Source organism: Myxocyprinus asiaticus, chromosome 18 (genome assembly GCF_019703515.2).
Source record: "Myxocyprinus asiaticus isolate MX2 ecotype Aquarium Trade chromosome 18, UBuf_Myxa_2, whole genome shotgun sequence".
NCBI classification, from domain to species: Eukaryota; Metazoa; Chordata; class Actinopteri; order Cypriniformes; family Catostomidae; genus Myxocyprinus; species Myxocyprinus asiaticus.
The window spans coordinates 39195249-39212597 of NC_059361.1; the positions used below are offsets into that span (position 1 = coordinate 39195249).

Consider the following 17349-nt stretch of genomic DNA (forward strand, 5'->3'; position numbering starts at 1 on the left):
CTCAACAAATATGTAAATATACACACTGTATAAAATCTTATTTGAAACCTGAGCCTAAAAGGGCTGTCATGGCTAGTGAAGATCTCAATTTGTCAATTTAAGCTCAATAGCTACAATACAACATTTGTACGGTGTCAGGGGAATGGGACGAGACTGGTGACCTGGATTTATGTACTCTTAACCTAGATTTTTCTCAGGTCAAGGATGTCATTTTAAATATGAATGCTATCATCAGTAGACATGGATCCTCACAGGACAGGAGCCTCAAATTCTGGGGTCATGTAGCAAGAGTTAAGTTGATTCATGGCTTCAATGACAGCAAATGTTAATGGTCAGATACTCCTGTCCCAACTACATTTCCTCTTGTTTTTACTTTACAGCCCTTGGTAACTAATCACTTTCATTACATGGTGAAAAAGAAGTATGAAGCTATTTGTGTGTGTGTGTGTTCCACAGAATAAAGCAAGCCATATGGTTTGCAGTGACATTAGGGTGAGTACATAATGACAGAATTAAAGTATTTTTGTGAACTATTCCTTTAAGTAAGGAATGTAGAGGCTAATAGCTGTCAATGTATTCACCAGAGGCGAATCATCGATCATGGGAAACAAAATCACTGACGAATGGCATTTTCACATTAAAAGAGGCGAATGACAGACGTTAGCAAATTCATGCTTTTAATCGACAAGCAATTTATCCCCGGTACATTAGGTGGCGCAAAGCACCTTTCAGCTAGTCTGCCCTCCATTCATTACAGATGAGAAGTAAACAACCATGGAATCACAATACGAAAGACAAGCGAGTTCTCAAACTCACCACGATTTGTTGATGTGCGAAAGTTCACTCCACGTGTGAATGGCTCAGTAGGAACCCATTATTTCTATTCAAAATGTTAATGGCGACGAGAAATCGAGACAAAAATTCTTGTTTTGTGTGCAAAGGCCTTTAAACTGTCAAATCTCTTGCTTAAGACATCACGCAACCACTGCGAAGAATTCAAAGGCTAATTTTATTTTATTATCAAAAGCCATTAGCATCAACACTGTTACTTTCCAAGAGGCTTTGAGATTCAGAAGTAGCACACCTTGCCCACAAAACCAACCGTTTATTCTATTATGCAATCAGCAATGTTAAAGAATAGAGTCCCAGCCCACATGTAATAAGCCATGCACACATTAAAAAAAAAAAAAAAAAACACTGCTGTAATGATTGACACCACATCACCAAGTAAATATATCAGTAAACAACTTGAGCACTTACAGTGCCTACAGAAGTCGTAATACCTTGTCAAACTCATTTGTCACATTACCCCCTGGAAATGTAAATAAATTTAATCTAACCTTTTCCAGCTGTATTTACACATTATAAGCTTAAACATCAATGTGAAAATAACATGTAAAAAAATAAAAATAAAAAATAAAAATACCTGGTTTAGATATGTGACCAGCCCATTAATTTTAACCATTACAAATTTGCTCAGGTGCAACCAATCACCTTTCAGATAACATACCTGACTAACTGGCCACCACCTGACATCAAGTGTAGTGGTTTTGATTACTTCATTTAAAAAAAAAAAAAAAAAACAGCTGTTCCATGAGGATTACATTACTAGTACTGGTAATGAATTCAAGAATTCCCCATGGTTGGAAAGGTGCTTTCAAAAGGCTCCGGGATAAAATTGTGAAAAGGCACAGGTTAATAGAAGGGTACAAAAACATTTCAAAGGCTTTTACCTCGTACAGTTCAGAGCATTATTAAGAAGTGGAAAGTGCATGGCAACACCAAAACCTTGCCTAGATCATGCCATCCCTCCAAACTGGATGACCGTGCCAGGGGGATATTGATCAGGGAAGCTATCAAGAGGCCAAAGGCAACTTTGGAAGATTTACAAGCCCTTGTGGCTGAGACTGATTGGTCTGTGCATGTGACAACAATCTCCTAAACTTTACACAAAGCTGGGCTGTATGGCAGGGTGGCGAGAAAGAAGCCTCTTCTGAAAAAGGGCCACACGAAGTTTCGTTTGCTCTTTGCGAAAAAAACACTTGGAGGATTTTGATGCCATGTGGCAAAAGGTTTTATGGTCAGATAAAACTAAAAAAATTTTTTTGGACTGAACTCAAAGCACTATATTTGGAGAAAACCAAACACAGCAGACCACCAAGAACACACCATACCTACTGTGAAGCATGGTGGTGGCAACATTGTTGTGGGGGTGTTTCTCTTCAGAGGGGACTGGGCAATTTGACAGGATTGAAGGGAAAATGGATGCTGCCATGTACACCCAAATTCTTGAGGAAAATCTGTAGGCTTGGGACCCATGCCTTTTTTACGCATCGATAATCGAAAGATTTTCCAGATGATTATCAATATATACCAGGAGTTAAGATATAAATAGTGCTGCTCGTTGCACAATAGTCTTTTCAAACATATTTCTCAACACAACTTTGGTAAAGTGCGAGCAGCAGGGTAAATGAAAAGGGGGGGGGGGGTGGATGACATGCTGCTTTCTAAAATTCAAAACAATTATTTTCTACAAAAGGTATGCACATACCGCCAATGCTCAGAGTCAAAATTCTGCAGCGCCACAGAGTGCAACTCGAATAGTTTTCCATTAAATTCAACCCAAATCATTATCAAAGGACAAAGATTATTTACTTATTATTTGTTATATTGTGTGTAGGTATATTTCATATTGCACACACAATGTATTTTCAGTTACAAGTACGTCCTTTTGTGGTTCGACAGCTTGAATGAAAGACCTAATCAACAGACCTTTTTCACACTCCGGGTTTTGGAACGTGGAAGTAAACGATTGCAGGGTAAACTTCGATAGCGGTGAATGGGAGTGCACAGCAAATATTATTTTCACTTGCCCATTTACTCCAAGAGCAAAAGAAAAAGTCCACTATTACATTTGAATGACTTTCCAGAATAATAAAATAAATAAATAGAGAGCAGTGGATTAAGACAGTCAGATGGGAGAAGATGCCACATGTCACTCTCTCAGCAGCTGTAATAGAAACCCCCTCACAGCTGTGGTAATTCATTTTTTTTTTTTTTTTTTAACTAATTCCAGGGTAATATAACACAAAGCATAATGTTATAAACTTACACTCAATCTTTAAAAAATTATTATATAAAAAAAGTTTGCTAGATTTACACTGCTAAATAAGACGGAAGCGCGTCATCACAGTCTGTGAAAAAGGTCTATGCTACACAGAGAAATTTCATAATAAACATCGCCATTTCTAATCGTTCATTTTGCGCAGTTACGCCAGTTTCATACACTAACCTGCAAACTCATCATAGTCACTGTTCATTCTTGAAGTACAAAAACCTTCGTAACTTTGGACTGCCATCTGCATCAGCTAGTCCTGTTTGTGTGTGTGTGTGTGTGTGAGATAACTGTGCCTTTCCTGACAGCGACCGGCTTCAGTAAAAGTTATATCACCCTCTTGTGGTCTCCCAACACTATTACGCCAGACTGTTAAACAGAGACCAACTAAGTGAATTGGAAAGCAAGCAAATTAGGCTTCTGATTAAGTGTCGGCTAGTTTTAATATATTGATAAAATAACATGCCGATTAATATAACTATATATCGATATTTTATGACATCCCTAAAAATCTTTTCTCCTCTGCTCGAAAACTGAAGATGGGCAAGTTTTTCACCTTTCAGCACAACAATGACCCTAAACACACCACCAAAAAAACAATGCAGTGGCTTAAGGACAGGAAGGTCAAAGTCCTTTAGTGGCCAAGGCAGAGCCCTGACCTAAATCCAACAGAAAACCTGTGGATGGACATGAAGGCAGCAGTCCATCACTGCTCACCCCACAATTTGACTAAACTTGAAAAATTCTGCAAGGAAGAATGGGGCAATATAGGTTTGCAGTGCCAGTAGAGACATATTTAAACCGACTGACGTCTGTCATTAAAGCAAAAGGAAGCTCAACGAAGTATTACATTTATTCTAGCTTTTCATCTTTATCATTTTTTGGAACTGTTGCCTTTTTTCGTTACTTGAATGTTGTAAGGCAAAATTTGTAAATAAAGCTGGAATAAAATATTTTTAATGGGTTTTGATTTCAGGCTGTAAGACAAAAAAAAAAAGCTGACTATTCCAAAGGGGTATGATTATTTTCTATAGGCACTGTGTGTGCCTGGTTTCACTTTCTGCTATATTAAAGGAACCGTCCACCCAAAAATGAAAATTCTTTCATCATTTCCTCATCCTCATTTTGTTCCAAACCCACATGATTTACTTTCCTTCGTGCAACACAAAAGGAGATGTTAGGCACAATGTTAGCCTCATTCGCAATTCACTTTCATTGCATCTTTCCTCATTCTGCCTAACATATCTTTTTGTGTTCAATGGAAGACATAAACTCATATGGGTTTTTAAAAACATGAGGCTGAGTTAGGGCTGGGCGATATGGACCAAAAATCATATATCGGTATTTTTAGGCAGAATTGTCATACACTCTCCGTATTTTCTACAAAGTGGACTAAATGTTCAGTTGTAAGTAAAAGCCACATGTGAGATGGTAAATGAAGCTTGCAACGCACTTTGTTTCAGGGCAGAAGACTTTTCAGGCTGCGAAGGCTTCGCGGCCGGTGTTGCTGCAGCGACACAAAGTTTAACACATACTGCAGTTTATAGCGCTGTTGTAAATGGTGGAAGAGATTTGAAATGCTTCCACTTTTAGATGCAAACTGTTCATAGCATTCCCTACAGATGACATGCAGGGCTCGATATCAAGCGTTGTGATGTGCTTATCCTTCGGACAAGTATATTGGTCATTCACTTGTCCGAGTAAAATGTTACTTGTCCAGAGAAAAAAAAAAGGACATGTATTGGTTACATGCTCAAGTAATATGCCAGAGTTTCTGTTGTATGTTTTCTAAAATCAAGACATAGCCAATCTAATAGTATAATCTGGTGCGCACTTACTAAGATTACTACGGTACCCGAAGGAAGAACAGACAGACATGTGTTGTGCACATTCTTTCATTGAGTTGGGCAGCGAATCTTCACATAATGACAAAATATGATGCATTATATTTTGATTATGCAATCTTTTGTACATTTTGTAACAGAATAGACGATACACTGGAACAACAACACGCTATGCTGCAGCCTAAGATGTTTGTCAGGCATGTTATTATATATACACAGTTATGAACATGCCATTGTCCCTCGAGTGCTTGACGAGTACTTGATCAAAATGCCCATCCCTATTATACAGCGACTTCTTTGAGCTGATACTCGGTGATCAAACAGGAAATTGTCTCACCATCTTCACAAACACACCTGCCACACACTGGACCCTTCTCGTCAGCACGAAGATGACGACAAATGCTATGCAAACTTACCAGCCGTGTGCAAATGCCCCAACCAGCAGCCTAGAGCGACAAGAAGGGGGGCAATAATGGGGAAGGAGGTGGTGGAGGGTGGGGTTTTTTTTTTGGGGGGGGGGGGGGGGGGTGAAGAGGTTTATTTTAGTTTTTTTAAATCGAATATGTTATCACATTAAATGATCAAAAGAAAGTGAAAAATCTGAAATTATTTCAACTACAACTGCAGACTAAGGAGGCAGCCATTTTGTATAGTATTTCAAGTAATGCCAAATGTCATTCTTTGTTATGAGAGACGTTTTAGAAAGCCCATGAAGACTGAATATGATCTCAATGGTAGAGAAAATGAGAAATATTGAATACATTTAGGCCTGTATTACTTAGGCATAACCCATGGATGACTTTAAATTATGCCAAATTAGGCTCAGACCACATTTAGCTACATTGACAGGCATATGAGACATTAATTTAATCTTAATAACCGATCTTATTTAATATATTGCCAACTGTGCCATTGCAACCCAATTGTTTTAAGGAGCACCGTTTGTTCCCAATTCTCACCATGTACAAACCGCAAATTAAGATAGCATCTCGTTTATTATATGCGTGTAGATTAAATGAGAGCTTTTACCTGACTTCTATTCATGACTAAGTCGTTATAAAGCAGAAATAAAAATGGAAAAGATTCAGACGTAATGTGTAAAGTATTAAGTTCAAACGTGCCGACGGGCCTTCCTCTTATAATCGGCACAACTGGAGCTACTTCAGCCAAGCTAAACCACGTACATGGCATTCAAAAGAATAGATCTACAATTTACCGTTCAAACAGTCACAGAAACGCTCATGTTCTCATCTTTTATCGAACAGCCCCCGAAACATGTCAAAAAAGACCCGTCCACACCATTGAGTCTTCCACTTCTCAGATGACAGTATGAATTGATCGCACGACGATTCGGAGTTTAATCCCTTTCAATAGAGACAATAACACTCAAACTCTCATCGAGAAATCCCATCAAAGCACTTGAGGGAAGTTTTCCGACTGTAACTCGTCCTGTCGTGTTTATTTGGACTGTTGACATGAAAATACGACATGATTACGAAGGCCGATCTCGAGCACAGGCCTGAACGGATCCTTTTGTTTATTTTGCCCAGTCCGTAAAACAAACTCCCCGTCCAACTGAGATCAGCGCACAGTCTTTACGCGACCAAACGATCTGATTCAACACCGCACGAAAGCACATATGGCTGTATTTCCTTATGAATAAACAATTATACTGACAGATAAGTTAATTCTGATCCTACGAGGCCTTGCACACCGGTCTCGCGTTCTGTGGCCCTCCACAAAAGCATCTGTTAGTTCTTTAAAAAGATATATACATCCAAAACAAAGTTGCCACCCATGTTTTAAGGCATTATAGATTGAAACAAACTCGATAGAGGGTGATCAAAGTGGAAATCGAGCTGATTTGCTAATGCAAGCCCTCATGCTAGTCAAGCTAAGACTAAAACTTCAGAGCATCTAACTACCCGTATACATTAGCAGCACTTTTAAGACTGACTGATCGTTTGAAATGCGTTTTTAAGTGCTGAAATGAGAATCCAAAGTGGTTTAATTTCAAACAATCGGGCTTTCATGCTAATACTGTTAGCACCCATGCTAATCTGCTGAAGGGACGAAGCGTGACAAGCGAGAATCAACAAATAATAACCATCATTCATTTACAACATCACCGTATAATGTGAGGAAGCATAAGCAGAGGGCTAGAAAGAGAAAGACTGTACCGTTGTTGTCAGTATTCGGCCTCCATGTGGTAAAGCTAAAGAGCCAAGCCGGTCTCCTGTCGACGTGTATGCGGGCAAGAGCAGGTCAAAGTGAGTGAAGACGTAAACAAACGACCAAACTGCACTTATCAATACTTCACCTAAACACGACTGAATACCCAAAGACAAATCAGCACTTGATATGCACAAAACTTCCTCTGCGAGGTTTAGTCACATTATTAACCCACAAAAGAAAGATAAATAGACATAAACCTGAGTGCATTTCTCATTACCTGCCAGTTTGGTGGGCAGAAAATATAGTATTATTTTTTAGAACAGCTTTGAAATGCACCACACTTACAAATAAACTATTATAAAGTCAAAAAATGAGGCATTTTGTATATAGAGTATATAATGTAAACTACCCAGAAATGGCTTGTATATCAGTTTTATATTGCTACAGGTCGTAATTGCTTTCCATATCTCGCCAACGTTATCATAACGGATTCAAGTGGTTTATTGAGTCTACCACCCCAGACACTGTCCAAAAACGGAGTGGCCTTCTTGGAAAACAACACATACGTAAAGAAAGAAACAAGGAAAGCAGGAAAGGGGCTTGAGAGATGACAAATGGAAACCATTTTTTTCTTTCGTCTGGCTTTTCTCAACTCATTATACACGGCAGCTGCTTCACACGATGCGCATAAGATGTAAGGCGACACTGTACCTTCGTGTGTATGTTTATTGGTGTTGTTGTAATTACCTATTTGTTCCAGTGTTGTAGTAGCGGATAGACACAGTGCAGAAGCAGCTTTTACCTTCATCAGCTGAGCGACCTGCGAACTGCCGCATCACCTCCGCTCTCACAGCGCTCTCTGCCTCCGCCAGCGCACTACTTTCCACACTAAAACAACAACAGCCGGCGAACTGGAGGCTATCAACCGCCACAACGACTGGAATGGCGTCCATTGCAGTTATTGCGAAATAACTGTGTCAACAGTAACCCTGTGCTGTAAAGATAAACACGTATGTATCGCCAATGCATCCGTAACTTACATTATATCAATCCGCCAGGTCGTGACCCCCCCCCCCCCTTCATTTTTAAAAATGCTTTACATAATCTTTTTGTAAACGTTTTTTTAAAAATGTTACGCTAATTTTATAGATCTGAATACATACACAAATAAATTGTGGTAGACAAAAGGATCGTTTTAGTCTGCCCCTGTTGTCATGGTAACCGTCAAGCGTCCAAAAATGGCGTCTCTTTTGGGTGAAGTGTTGTTTGAAGCAGACGGACAGGGTACAGCTCCAAATAAAGACTTCTACCAGATTATTATTACACAGAATGAGGTACAATGGTATTTGGAAGCCCAAGGAATGAGGATCTAAAGTGCAAACAGAGTTCATGTGGGAAAGTTTGTCATTTGTTAGATATCTAATTAGCAAATTGCACTGTGCTAACATGATGATGTGTTGTATCAACCATAATAACAAACAGCTGCTTGTCTTTTTTTATTTTTTCCTGTTATCAGTGTTTCAGGGTCATGCACCATTTAGAATTGAACTGAGAATTGTGAAAGCTTTACATTTTAATTTAAGTCCTGAATTTGAATTGTGCAGAATTGTTGCTCTAATTTTAATTTAAACATAATCATGTTATAATGGAACTACATTAAAATCATATAACTGCTACAGATGTAATTAATAATACATTTAATTTTTGAGTTTGTATTTCCCATAGACATCATACACACACCACCTATAGAAATTAGTATTAATCATATCATATTTAATTTATATATACAGAGTGCCCCCCCCCCCAAAAAGCCCAAAAGTATTTGCCGTACTTCTATGACTTTTTGTAAACAACAAAATTACATCAATGTTACGTCATTGTGAGCAACAACTTGCTACAAATAAATAAATAAATATGTAAATAGTTTAGCTAAGTTTTCATTGGCAGCAAACAGAGACGTCATTTTTTTTTTGTTTTGTGAACAAAAAGTCGTACATGTCAGGAATGACGCGGACCCAAAAGCTGGATGCTAAACTCAAACGGTTTATTTTAAACAAAAAACAAAAAACTAAGGAGCAGTCCAGGAGTGGCTGAGCACCCTTGGCTTGGAGGCAGTGGTGGACGTAGCGCCAGGGCAAGTTCAGCTGCCGAGTCTCCGGGGTCTGGGGGAAACAGAGGGGAGGCACAACGACTGGGCTGGAAGCAGAGAGAAACAAGGCATTACGGGAAGGAATGGCAGATCCAATAGAGGGAGGGGAGTTAGGTTGCAGGTAAGAGAAAAAGAAAAGGCAAAACTTCTCCTCAAATGAAGACGAACTACTCACAAACAGACTGACAGACTGGTAATATAAGCAACAGACTGAGATGGCTAGAGAGTGAGCAGTAGTAACTAACAATCCTTCCAACCAGTGACGCCACTCCTCGAGTGCTGACTTGACGGCTAGCAACTCCCGATTACCACCGTCGTAATTCCATTTGGCCGATGTAAGGCGATGCGAAAAATACGCACAGGGGTGCATCTTGCCATCCTTGGGCAAGCGCTGAGAGAGAACCACGCTCACGCCCACGTCAGACGTGTCAACCTCCACTACGAAATGACGAGTAAGGTCCGGGGTTATCAAAATAGGGGCAGTCAAGAACCAGAATTTGAGAGTATCAAAAGCCTCTTGTGCCTGGAAGGTCCAAGCAATTTTATCTTGGTGGAGGTTAAGTGTGTGAGGTGGGTGACCACCTTACAATAATTGCGAATAAATCGCTGGTAAAAGTTGCAAAACCCCAGAAACCGTTGCAAGGCCTTGCGCGAATCTGGGGTGGGCCAACTAGCTACGGTTCTCACCTTAACAGGGTCAGTGCGAATGCCCGCGGTGGACACGATGTACCCCAAGAACGAAACTGACTGTGCATGGAACGCACACTTCTCTGCCTTGACAAATAGACGATTTTCGAGAGGATGTTGCAGCACTCGCCGTACGTGCTCTATGTGTGCTTGGAGAGTTCTGGAGAAGATCAGAATGTCATCCAAGTACACAAACACAAACTGATTAACCATAATGCGGAGCACATCATTGACAAGTGCCTGGAATATGGCAGGGGCATTGGTTAATCAAAAAGGCATAATCCTGTATTCGAAGTGCCCCGAGGGAGTATTGACGTCTTCCACTCACCCCCTTCCTCATCCTCACCAAGTGGTAGGCGTTGCGGAGATCTAACTTCGTGAAGACGGTCACGCCCTGCAACAGCTCGAAGGCTGAGGAGATCAACGGCAGGGGATAACTGTTTTTAACCGTGATGTCGTTCAGCCCCCGGTAATCGATGCAAGGGTGCAAGGAACCATCCTTCTTCTCCACGAAGAAAAACCCTGCACCCGCTGGGGATGAGGAAGGGCAGATGAGGCCGGCTGCGAGTGACTCACTTATGTACTTGTCCATGGCCTCCCGTTTAGTAGGTGTCAGGGAGTAGAGCCGTCCTCGAGGCGGAGAAGTGCCCAGGAGGAGATCAATGGCACAGTCGTACGGGTGGTGCGGAGGAACCGACTGAACACTGCCCCCAGGTCATGGTACACTACGGGAACTCTGGACAGATTGACCGGCTCTGCCTGTAACACAGAAACAGATGGAGAAACAGGAGAGGAAGCAGAGCCCAAGCAGGACGAAGAACAATAATCGCTCCACAAAATGACAGAATTTCCAGCCAAGTTAATGTGAGGATCATGTTTTACCAGCCACGGTCACCCCAAAACAACAGGAGATCAGGGGGATGTAGCAGGTAAAAAAACAATGCTCTCCCTATGATTCCCAGAAATAACCAGACTCACCTGGACCGTGGCTTGAGTGATAGTAAACAGCAACGCCCCAGTGAGGGAGTGAGTGGGGATGTGAGGGTCCACAGGAAGCACTGGAATACCCCAACGGGCTGCCATATCTGGGTCCATCAAATTCCCTTCGGCCCCTGAGTCGATGAGCACCCAGATGGAGTGAGAGGTATTTCCCCAGGAGATGATAGCAGGGAGGCTGGAACGAGAATCAGAGGTTTATTGGTGAGCGTTGGCTTTTACAGGGCATTTGGCCAGCACATACCCCTCCCTCCTCACAATACAGACAAAGCCCCTGGACTAATCTCCTCTCTCTCTCCTTCTTAGGCAGGTGGGCGTGGTCGACTTGCATGGGCTCCATTTTGCCCATACCCCCAGCATGTGCAGACGAACCCGGGGCCTCTGAACAGAGATCTCAAGATGGGAGTGGCGGGCGGTGGCAACGGAGACTGATCCTCTGGTCGACCTTGATGTTGAGATCGATGAGGGCATCAAGACCCTGAGGCAGGTCCAATGAGTAGATCTCGTCCAGCACCCTCTCAGACAGGCCATGAAGAAAGCGGGCTCACAGTGTTTCTTCGTTCCAGTGACAGGATGCTGCCAAGGTGCGGAACTCGATGGCATAGCCGGAAACTGATTTATCACCTTGACGCAGACTAGACAGCAACCGGTCCACCTCGCACCCCCGAGCCGACTGGTCAAACACCTTGTGAAGCTCGGCTGCAAATGTCAGGAAAGATGTGCAGCACGGTAGCTCGCTATCCCATGTGGCAGTGCCTCAGTCGCGGGCTCGGCCGGTGAGGAGAGTTATTACGAACACCACCTTGGCTCTTCAGTTGGATATGAAGAGGGCTGCAGAGACAGAACCAGCAAACACTGGGACAGAAAGTAGCGGGGTCCCTGTCGTAAGGTGCGGGTGGATTGAGGCGTGGCTCCCTGGTAGCGGGGGCTGGGGATGCACCACCCTGCGGCTCCGGTGTGTGAGGTTCAGTGAAGTGGCGAAGTTGGTGAACTAGGACTGAGAGCTCAGTTAACTGGGCAGTGATCACCTCCAGCGCCCGGTTGGACGCTGCTAGTTGTTCTGCGTGACTCCCCAAGAGCGCACCTTGTTGGGCGAGGGTTGTTCTCAGATGGTTATCATCCGCTTGACTGATTGACTGTCAGGAATGATGCGGACCCAAAAGCTGGATGCTAAACTCAAATGGTTTATTTTAAACAAAAAACAAAAAACCAAAGAAGCAGTTAAGACCTGGCTGAGCACCCTTGGCTTGGAGGCAGTGGTGGGTGCAGCTCAGTGCCGGGTTGAGGTCAGCTGCCCAGTCTCCGGGGTCTGGGGGAAACAGAGGGGAGGCACAATATATATATATATATATACACACACACACACACACACACACACACACTATATTCTGTATAAATTAACTTTATTTAATGGATCGGGTGAAAGAACATTTCGTTTCCCAGAATAACATTATCTGTGTTGAATTTTTTTGAATCGCAATTCAGTAAATTATTCTCTATGTCATTCCAATTCAACATCATGTGGGGGGTTTCAATTGAAATTCCAACACATTAGTTGAAAAGGGAACAAATTTCTTTATTCAGAATTTTGTCAAATCCTCAACCATATACATTTTGTTTTATTCCTAGACACAGCTTTTTACTATAACTTGCATGATAAGTTAGTTAGTCATATTTTCATAACGCTTTATGACCAACAGGTTATATGGAGATGGTGGAAGATTTCAATCCGGTCTGAATTCAGAGGGACACCACCTGGAGAAATAAAACAGTCCCACAATGACTTTTTGCAGGATGACAGATTGCAAGGTAAGAAAAGATCCAGTTAGTCTGCAGCTTTACATTCCAACATGTGATTTGAAGTATTAAAATAACTTGCAGTTATGTTTCCATGAGAAAGTCATCATGATTTGCATATATATATACAGTTGTACCCTGGCAGAAATTGTGAAATTTTGGCATTGATTTTGAGGATTGATTTTTTTGTCTTTTAAGGATAGTGATCATATGAAGCCATTTATCATCACATAGTTGTTTGGCTCCTTTTTAAATCATAATGGTAACAGAAATCACCCAAATGGCCCTGATCAAAAGTTTACATACCCTTGAATGTTTGGCCTTGTTACAGACACACACGGTGACACACACAGGTTTAAATGGCAATTAAAGGTTAATTTCCCACACCTGTGGCTTTTACAATTGCAATTAGTGTCTGTGTATAAATAGTCAATGAGTTTGTTAGCTCTCACATGGATGCACTGAGCAGGCTAGATACTGAGCCATGGGGATCAGAAAAGAACTGTCAAAAGACCTGCGTAACAAGGTAATGGAACGTTAGAAAGATGGAAAAGGATATAAAAAGATATCCAAAGCCTTGAAAATGCCAGTCAGTTCTGTTCAATCACTTATTAAGAAGTGGAAAATTCAGGGATCTCTTGATACCAAGCCAAGGTCAGGTAAACCAAGAAAGATTTCAGCCACAACTGCCAGAAGAATTGTTTGGGATACAAAGAAAAACCCACAGGTAACCTCAGGAGAAATACAGGCTGCTCTGGAAAAAGACGTTGTGGTTGTTTCAAGGAGCACAATACTTGTTGACCTCTCTCCAAACATAGCGCTTATGGTTGTGACCATAAAGCTCTATTTTGGTCTTGTCACTCCAAATTACAGTGTGCCAGAAGCTGTGAGGTGTGTCAAGGTGTTGTCGGGCATATTGTAACCGGGCTTTTTTTTGGCATTGGCTTCTTTCTGGCAACTCGACCATGCAGCTCATTTTTGTTCAAATATCGTTGAATTGTGCTCCTTGAAACAACCACACCGTCTTTTTCCAGAGCAGCCTGTATTTCTCCTGAGGTTACCTGTGGGTTTTTCTTTGTATCCTGAACAATTCTTCTGGCAGTTGTGGCTGAAATCTTTCTTGGTCTACCTGACCTTGGCTTGGTATCAAGAGATCCCCAAATTTTCCACTTCTTAATAAGTGATTGAACAGTACTGACTGGCATTTTCAAGGCTTTGGATATCTTTTTATATCCTTTTCCATGTTTATAAAGTTCCATTACCTTGTTACGCAGGTCTTTTGACAGTTCTTTTCTGCTCCCCATGGCTCAGTATCTAGCCTGCTCTGTGCATCCACGTGAGAGCTAATAAACTCATTGACTATTAATACACAGACACTAATTGCAATTTAAAAAGCCACAGGTGTGGGAAATTAACCTTTAATTGCCATTTAAACCTGTGTGTGTCACCTTATGTGTCTGTAACAAGGCCAAACATTCAAGGGTATGTAAACTTTTGATCAGGGCCATTTGGGTGATTTCTGTTATCGTTATGATTTAAAAAGGAGCCAAACAACTATGTGATGATAAATGGCTTCATATGATCGCTATCCTTAAATAAAAGACAGTTTTTTTGCATGATCAGTCGTATTTTCAAAATCAATGGCAAAATTTCACAATTTCTGCCAGGGTATGCAAACTTTTGAGCACAACTGTATATATATATATATATATATATATATATATATATATATATATATATATATATAGAGAGAGAGAGAGAGAGAGAGAGAGAGAGAGAGATAGATAGATATATTCACATTTTTCATGATTTTAGAGCAGGTAGGTGTGGTGTTTGGTCCCAGGACTCTGGAGTACATTTTGGCTCTGTGCCAAGGACATTTTAACTACCTGGAGCGTTTACCTGACCAGCTGCTCCTTAAGATCCTGTCCTACTTGTCCTGCCAGGACACTGGCCACCTCAGCCAAACCTCAAGCAGGTTTAGGAAGGTTAGAACAATACCTGGCCCTTTTCCAGAACAACTGCATGTCAACCAGATCATGTTTATGTAAATGCTGTTTCAAAAACAGTGTATGAATGTTGTGATATATTCACGATTGTAATATGTTGTAATATTAGTGGTGCTTGCTAAGGTAAGCATGGCCATAACTATTGCTCTAACTTAAAGGGATTGTTCACCTAAAAATGAAAAATTCTCTCGTCATTTCCTCACCCTCATGCCATCCCAAGATGTGTATGACTTTCTTTCTTCTGCAGAACACAAACAAAGATTTTTAGAAGAATATTTCAGCTCTGTAGGTCTATGCAATGCAAGTGAATGGGTGCCAACATTTTGAAGCACCAAAAAGCAGATAAAGGCAGCATAAAAGTAATTCGTACGACTCCAGTGGTTAAATACATATCTTCAGAAGTGATATGATAAGTGTGGGTCCTTTTTTTTACTATAAATTCTCCTCCCAGCGCAGTAGGTGGTGATGTGCACGAAGAATGCGAATTGCCAAAAACAAAAGAAGAACAATGTGAGAGTGGAGATTTATAGTAAAAAAGGACTTAAATATTGATCTGTTTCTCACCCACACTTATAATATCGCTTCCCAAAATATGGATTTAACCACTGGATTCATATGGGTTATGTTTATGCTGCCTTTATGTGATTTTTAGAGCTTCAAAGAAATAAAAATTCTCACTCAGAAATTTGGTCTTGTTTTCCAGTTAAAATATGCCAACAACAAGATACATAAAATAGTATTGTTTTCAGAAAAATCTAGCACAATTTGGAAGGTATATGCTTTAAATGAGAGAGAGAGAGAGAGAGAGAGAGAGAGAGAGATTGAGAGAGAGAGAACTTTTTTCAAAGGGGTAAGAAAAAACTTAATTCAACTTAAATTTTACTGGAAAACAAGATAAAAAATACTAAGAAAAAGAGACTACTGTCCCTCATACTGGTACACTGCTTTGTCCCAATAGTGAATGATTATTCTTTATAATTGTCCAGCTTGCTTTACAAGTGTATTTATATTAATATGTGTGTATTTATGTGTGTGCAGCTGTGTAACTCAGAGGAGTTCTGGAAGCAGATTGTCCTGAGACATTGTGACATGATAACAGAAGACATGGAGATGCTGGCGAAGGGCATGGGCTGGAGGAACATCTTCTTGAAGTTTTACTATAATAAAGAAGAGCATGGCAGCACGGCCCATCCCGCAGAAGAAGAAGACAAACCCAGTACTGCTGCATCTCCATGAACTATTAAATACAGTTCATTCTCAAAGAATCAAGACAATCATTTCATTCTGAGGCTATTCTTGTTTGCAACTTCACTACATTGATTCAATTGAAATTCACTCATAATCTTGTGTGCTGTGAGTGCCAATGTTGTTGCTAATATGTAGCTTTTTTTCTTTCTTTTTTTTTTTAAACCAATGCCTCTCGAAGATGAAGAATGGTAAGATTCCGTTTTAATTTTGATTTTATATTTACAAAATGTATAAGTATACATTTTATATTTACGATTCATGTTTATATGGCACTCACTAGACTGATATGGGGCTATACAATTTTTTTATTCTTAATCAACGTAGATTTCCATACATACTGTATTTTATACAAATTATATTTTTGTATATATTTCTAGAAAAATAAAATCATCCGCATAAAATGACGCTCATACGTCATCATTCTGCGCATTTGTCCCAATCTAAAAGCACGTCTGTCCTCTGGTGGTGGGGATCTGTACTGCTTTTGTTCTTCATGGCTGCACTGTGGAGACTGACCAGCAGATGACGCAACGAAACAAGTTAATAAAGCAGTGAACGTTCAAAAAGAACTACAACATGCCTGCATGGTCAGTCAAAATGAAATTTCGTCATAAAATCACTTAATATGAACAACAAGTTTGCCTTAACCGCCTTACTTTCAGGTAAGTGTTTTACAAATCAGAAGTCAGGATATTTTAGACACATTTGTGAAGAATAGTCTAGGTTTTTTACACGTAGCAGCTGCAGTCCCACCTTTTGTTTCGTCTCAAAGATGAGGGAATGATTTTTAAGAATATTTTACTATACGGGAGACCGGGGCTAGTTGTAATGGTATGCATGGACTTAAGTTAATTTGTGTATAGTCTACATAAAACAGGACCGTTGTCATGGCTAAATTAAAGCTATTTACAATTTTCAACATTATTGCCCCTGGAAAACATAGAGTTAATTTAGCAGACGTTGACCACTCCACGGCATGTTGTCACACTATATGGGACAAGATGTGACAAAGGCAAACTGCTGTTTTTAGACACTGGTTTGAGAAGAATACCTTTGTTTGATCCTGCATAAAGTAAAAGAAGAAGAGGAGGAAGCCTTCCAAAACATATGTATATTTTAAATATATTATAGGCTATTTAAAGGATTTTCTGCTAAATGTAAACAATAACACAATTATATATATATATATATATATATAAAACAATACACGAAACAGCAAAAAATAGATACGGTAACATACAAAACTATCACACCATTGTTTTGGAAAACAGAAATAGAAATAAATTAATTAAGTATAACATTAAGTAGAAGATAGTATACAATTACAAC

General features: G+C 40.4%; 2 protein-coding genes and 1 long non-coding RNA gene across 15 annotated transcripts in view; 1 reads left to right on the plus strand and 2 right to left on the minus strand.

Moving 5' to 3' along the window:
* LOC127456450 (E3 ubiquitin-protein ligase TRIP12-like) overlaps positions 1 to 8027 on the minus strand; it is an 81602-nt gene extending 73575 nt beyond the window's left edge. For 5 of the 9 annotated variants that reach the window (XM_051724963.1, XM_051724962.1, XM_051724960.1 and 2 more), the window contains exon 1: positions 7882 to 8027. The gene's annotated coding sequence lies outside the window, so the exon portion shown is untranslated. Of the gene's footprint in view, positions 1 to 5313; positions 5406 to 7139; positions 7294 to 7881 lie in introns of those variants that run through there. The other 4 variants (XM_051724958.1, XM_051724957.1, XM_051724956.1 and 1 more) reach the window with 4 other exon arrangements.
* Positions 8028 to 8372: 345 nt separating this feature from the next.
* Positions 8373 to 16399, plus strand: fbxo36a (F-box protein 36a). Its single transcript, XM_051724982.1, has 4 exons — positions 8373 to 8468; positions 12667 to 12775; positions 14579 to 14751; positions 15811 to 16399. Exons 1-4 carry the CDS (start codon positions 8373 to 8375, stop codon positions 16006 to 16008), a joined length of 576 nt encoding a protein of 191 aa, XP_051580942.1. The 3' UTR covers positions 16009 to 16399.
* The window catches only part of LOC127456468 (uncharacterized), a 30630-nt gene continuing 22449 nt past the window's right edge, over positions 9169 to 17349 (minus strand). For 2 of the 5 annotated variants that reach the window (XR_007899838.1, XR_007899840.1), the window contains exons 2-5: positions 12195 to 12275; positions 10949 to 11144; positions 10547 to 10729; positions 9169 to 9330 (exon numbers count right to left, since the gene is read on the minus strand). This is a non-coding gene — a long non-coding RNA (uncharacterized LOC127456468). Of the gene's footprint in view, positions 9331 to 10298; positions 10730 to 10948; positions 11145 to 12194; positions 12276 to 14665; positions 14785 to 14941; positions 15014 to 17349 lie in introns of all 5 variants that reach the window. The other 3 variants (XR_007899839.1, XR_007899841.1, XR_007899842.1) reach the window with 3 other exon arrangements.